This window comes from Bombus fervidus, chromosome 2 (genome assembly GCF_041682495.2).
Source record: "Bombus fervidus isolate BK054 chromosome 2, iyBomFerv1, whole genome shotgun sequence".
Lineage (NCBI taxonomy): Eukaryota > Metazoa > Arthropoda > Insecta > Hymenoptera > Apidae > Bombus > Bombus fervidus.
Window position 1 is genome coordinate 8,988,919 of NC_091518.1, and position 4,670 is coordinate 8,993,588.

The 4,670-nt window shown below is 34.4% G+C and overlaps 4 protein-coding genes across 6 annotated transcripts in view; 1 reads left to right on the forward strand and 3 right to left on the reverse strand.

Moving 5' to 3' along the window:
- The window catches only part of LOC139994652 (organic cation transporter protein), a 26,046-nt gene extending 25,910 nt beyond the window's left edge, over positions 1-136 (reverse strand). The window contains exon 1 of the mRNA XM_072017524.1: positions 9-136. The gene's annotated coding sequence lies outside the window, so the exon portion shown is untranslated. The remainder of the gene's footprint in view (positions 1-8) is intronic.
- Positions 1-2,590, forward strand: part of LOC139994670 (uncharacterized) — a 3,804-nt gene extending 1,214 nt beyond the window's left edge. Inside the window, exons 5-10 of the mRNA XM_072017547.1 lie at positions 66-314; positions 505-650; positions 772-918; positions 997-1,238; positions 1,322-1,489; positions 1,588-2,590. Of these exons, the coding sequence (XP_071873648.1) occupies positions 66-314; positions 505-650; positions 772-918; positions 997-1,238; positions 1,322-1,489; positions 1,588-1,691 (1,056 nt within the window). The 3' untranslated portion in view covers positions 1,692-2,590. The remainder of the gene's footprint in view (positions 1-65; positions 315-504; positions 651-771; positions 919-996; positions 1,239-1,321; positions 1,490-1,587) is intronic.
- LOC139994638 (uncharacterized) overlaps positions 1-4,670 on the reverse strand; it is a 59,332-nt gene that overhangs the window by 28,040 nt on the left and 26,622 nt on the right. The gene's annotated exons all lie outside the window — the stretch shown is intronic.
- On the reverse strand, positions 1,771-4,570 carry Mrpl38 (mitochondrial ribosomal protein L38). 3 transcript variants are annotated; one of them, XM_072017602.1, is made up of 7 exons: positions 4,437-4,570; positions 3,901-4,084; positions 3,151-3,294; positions 2,736-3,066; positions 2,500-2,658; positions 2,274-2,410; positions 1,771-2,190 (listed from the first exon to the last, which is right to left on the reverse strand). In XM_072017602.1, the coding sequence occupies exons 2-7, from the start codon at positions 4,037-4,039 to the stop codon at positions 1,898-1,900; spliced, it is 1,203 nt and encodes a 400-aa protein (XP_071873703.1). In that variant the 5' UTR covers positions 4,040-4,084; positions 4,437-4,570; the 3' UTR covers positions 1,771-1,897. The 3 variants fall into 3 exon arrangements, with proteins under 3 accessions (XP_071873703.1, XP_071873712.1, XP_071873719.1); XM_072017611.1 differs by having other exon boundaries at positions 4,387-4,533; XM_072017618.1 differs by having other exon boundaries at positions 4,322-4,508.

Consider the following 4,670-nt stretch of genomic DNA (forward strand, 5'->3'; position numbering starts at 1 on the left):
GTACTTACTTAGTTAACATCAAACGATTATCCTTTCATTAGCTAATTGAAAATTCGTATTTGTAGGATGCAGTATATCACGAAATTTTGTTGGATAGCTTGAAACAAGATCGTATAAGTCAATGTAAAGTGATACTTCGAACAACGATAATGGGTCAACTTGCAACCGAAGAAACGAATGACATCGAATCAAAGTATAAACGTGTAGCACGAAATGTTTGGAATAACATGAAGGAGAAAGAACGTATGCTAGAGATCGTACGTGAACAAGTAGAGGACTTGTGGTCGTACGCGCAGTCCCTCATACGAACCGAAGTAAGTGTTAAAGTAAATAAGTTGCGATAAGAGTAATTTGGTAAAAAGCAAAGCCGTGCTGCTGCTGTTGATAAAAGTAAACAAAAGAAATGACAGAAAATTATTTCAACTAATGTAATACGAGTAAGTACGTGGCTATGTATGAACTACTTTGAAGTTTAAACTTTAAACGTCGTTGCGTGTGTAACAGAGCGAGGAGATGTTAACTACAGAAATTATACGCTCTGGAACCATATCGAATAAAGCGTTAGAAAAGCAAATAAGCCATTTGGAAGGGATATTCGATAAAATCAAGGATTCATTGTTAGTTCATTCTTATCGAGAATTGCTTTCAAGGTAAATAAAGGTTAACAAAGGTTAATGAGAAATTGAAAAAATATTAGCGTGATACTAACGTAGTTTCTCATTATAAACTGTACTTTTCTTTCAAAACGTTTATTTCGCAAACCATCATCAGGTTGGAAGAACAAATGAAACAACGAACACGACTGTTGGAACAATTTGATCGGAACGTGAAAGAGCGTGATTTGTTGTTAAGTAAGAAAAATGAGGCATTGTCCACTCTGTCTAATTTCGAGCACGCCCTTGTAGCCACTATTGAGGAGTAGGTGATGTTTTGTCATGCGAGAGTTTTCTTAGTATGCACATTGCTACTGGTGTATGCAGATAAATTTTCTTCTAGATATAACGCGGACAAAAATATCTTGCTAGAACAGATCGCGATGCAAAAAAAGCGTGAACTTGAACGAAAAAATTTAAAAAAGGAACGAGGTGAATTACTGATGGACGTAAGAGCGGCTTTGCAGAATATGGTAGCGATGTTGATTTGTGTTAAAAGAGGTAATAAAGTAGCAGCGAGAAAGCCAACGGAAGAATTTGATAAACGATTCGAAATACCAATGATGGAAAAGATGGAGACAGAAGGTGATGAAAAGAAACCGATAAAAGTTGCGATTAAAGTTTTCGAAACTTACATATTCTTCTTATCGTCCCGTATCTTTTTCTAGGTTTATCATTATTGTCCACTGTTAGTCGAAAAGTAGGAGCACTATTCGGAATGAGTAATTTCGAACTGGACAAAGACAGAGAAGAGAGAGCGAAAGACTTGTACCAAACTTACGTTTCCAACTATCGTTCAAAGATCAAGTTCAAAGATGCGGAAGTGGAACCAACGGGTGATAATAATAGCAGTCGTCCGACACTACAGGATACAACAAATACTTGAACTATTCCATTCGATTCCATAATATAATATGTTCATAATGTTTCTTAGGTCTCATCGTCGAACATGAAGCAATTGATTCATCGGTGCCAACGCGGGCAGAAATTAAATTAAGGAGTAAACAAGCTGTGGAAGCTTATTTAAGACTGGAGTGATGCCATTCTCTCTTTCCATTCCACCGAGATAAAAGTTACAACATCTGTCTATATGTATGTTCGAATAGAGCGCATGGAGTTTCGATGTTCTCTTTACATTTGTTTACATTTCTTTTGTATATGATGTTCTTCCTTTATTTATTTATACACAAATTCTTTATCTTACAACTGACTTTAGCTATCAAATCTCTTCTTTATAAAATATTTTATTTCAGAAGATTAATTCGGTCCCACCCCAAGCGTTCCTTTCTTATTTGTACTCTCAACCAAGAGGGTATTCTTTTATCGATACTGCTCGCGTTTGGATACTTGAGAGGTGCCTTTGGCTCTTTGAAAGGATGAACGGTTTTTAGTTTTCTTAACAAAAATTCTTTCATTACATCTTTGGGATCCTTGTACCTGTCTAAATAAAGATTAAATGGTTGTCTCAATGGAAACCATGTTTGCGGTCTAATGTATGGTTTTGGAAAGTCATACTGAAATATCGGCTCTTTTGCATCTATAAGTAAAAATTTGTAAGTATGTATATATAGACATATAATACATTAGTGCGTTAGAAATACTGAATCCGATTACACGCACCTAGTACAGAATGATAAAACTCTCTCACTGTGGGATCCCAATCACTTTGAAAAAATGCTAGACCAGCTGGAGTAAGATAATCTTGATATTTTCGATAAAACTCCAATGTATTCCAATTACGTTCTTTTAACTGTAAGCTTAAACGTAAATACGCGATCTAATTGAAACGTAACGATATGATATTATCGCACAATATACGATTTACTTTTAACACTTTCTTACTTACCAAGGTTGAAGTCTGTTGTATTCTGTATAATCTAAACGTTGACTTTGTTTGTACAGGATAAATATGTAACGATAATATCCTACTCCCCTAACTGGGATTGGTCTCAAATAATCCATTATTTGCTCACCCTCCTCTACTCTGTTCCCTGGAATATTTCCTCTAAATAGAAAGAAGAATGATTGTAAGTTAATTCTATGGACCGAGTTGCTTAGGTAACAAACACCTTGCCAACTTACAAAAACCAATGACAATATTCGTTGTTTGAGTTCTCCAAATTACCATCTGGTGTACACATCACCAATGTCCATAAAGTATCGTTTTGGGCTTTGTATCCAACATTTGGTAACGCACGTGCCTCTGCAGGTTTTATTACATTTCCTGTATAAACTCTGACTAAAGTATCATTATCGTCTATGTTATAATTAATATCAAGTTGTACAACAGGAAAGAAAAAAGCATTTCCGAATAAATCTTGGAAAATGTTATAATGATCTGCAAGTTTTCGAATATCATACGGACTGGTTGTTTCTAACCAAATATTTCTTGCTTCTTCTAAATTTAGTGGCACTGTAAAACACATATAGGATACCATGGTATAACGAATACCACATGTACACATGTGACTGTCTCAATCAGAAATTCAGCACTTACACTGTCCGCTCCTTATTTCTTTCTCAAAGTCCATGTTGGCTCGTTTGGTTTTTCGTTCAGTCATCCAAGCCTGTCTCTTTTCGAATGAGGGTTTTGAAGGAAGAAAACCTATGTTTACTTTAGTTGGACTTGGTCCTTTCAGCACTATAAAAAAGAAAGAAGGTATCAAAGGTAATTATATCAAAAGAGGTCCAGCTCACTGGCTTGAATGTTTTTCAAATATGTTGTCATGTGGTGCATAATTCTGAGCAAATTCACTTATACATATAACTACTGTGATGCTCAGCTTTAATTTCCTAGATATCCTTAAAAATACTCTTGCTACTTCCTATCTTGACATGGATTACATTTAGATTAGCTTTCTGTACAGATATAATATTATATGTATATATATTCGTTGTTTTTGCATAGTTAAGTTAACAATAAGTTCAGTTACTTTTTTATCTCACTACATTTACAAATTACATCGTTTACAAACATGAGACATATGAAAGTATGATTATGTCTGTACAGAAAACTAACCGAAACCTATCCCACGCTAAGATAAAAAATAGGAAAAGTATTTTCATGAATATCGCAAAACTTAAAGCCAGGCGGCAATTATATGTACAGGAAAAAGTTGTTCGAAATGTTGACCATAAAAACATATTTGAAAATCATTAAAATCGGTGAGGTCGACCCTTCTATATATAGTTGCTGAAAAAAGAATCTTCTTGAAAAGAGTCAATACGAAAAATATGTTCCACTTACATTGGAGCCGTTGCTGCAAAGTGAGAGCGATAGTTGGTGGTTTTCCTCGAAGATGATGTCCATGTCGAACTTGTTCGACACGAATTTTTAAGCGTGAAGATATATCTTTGATAAAACTTCGTAAAACAGGATTCGCCATAACTTGTAGGATTTTAAATACACAATATATACATCGATTATTTTCCTATAACGAAACAAGGTTGAACAAACTTTAAATCATTGGAAATAAATTGTTTCGATAAGGTTAGAATTTGAAAACGTTTGTTAGAAATGTCATTAAAACAGAACATGATTTTCTAACTATTTATTTGTTAATATGCCGCGTTTTTATACCCGTATAAATTTGAAAAATGTCAAGTATTTGAGATAAAATGATGAAAAACTGACAATTAGTAGAATAATTTCAAATGTTAATACGAACAGTTCATCGGAGTTTCACTGTTTATTCGAGGATGTAAAAATTAAATGGATTGAAACGTTACATACGATATATGTGTAAAATACTTATTCGTATGAATAAATAAATTTGGTTTTACCGGTTGATCGCAACAAATGAGCCAACAATACCATCGGGAGGTTAAAATCGGAACTCGTGCGTATTGTGTATGTATTATTTATATTTGTACAAGTGATATCAGATTATATCTATGATTTTAACGGAAACTTACAATGCGGAAAATCCAAGGGGTACGTGCTGCCCTCGTACGGCACTAACAAGCATTAATGTACCCATGACCGTGCGTCGACGTTCGAACGAGAAGATCATTGAA

Excerpts from the sequence above, each read along its gene's own strand:
- Mrpl38 (XM_072017602.1), bottom strand. The coding sequence starts at position 4,039 with ATGGCGAATCCTGTTTTACGAAGTTTTATCAAAGATATATCTTCACGC. Across the intron at positions 3,067-3,150 it reads AGAAATAAGGAGCGGACAGT|TGCCACTAAATTTAGAAGAA; the intron begins GTAAGTGCTGAA and ends TGTGTTTTACAG. Across the intron at positions 2,411-2,499 it reads TACAACAGACTTCAACCTTG|CTTACAGTTAAAAGAACGTA; the intron begins GTAAGTAAGAAA and ends TTTACGTTTAAG.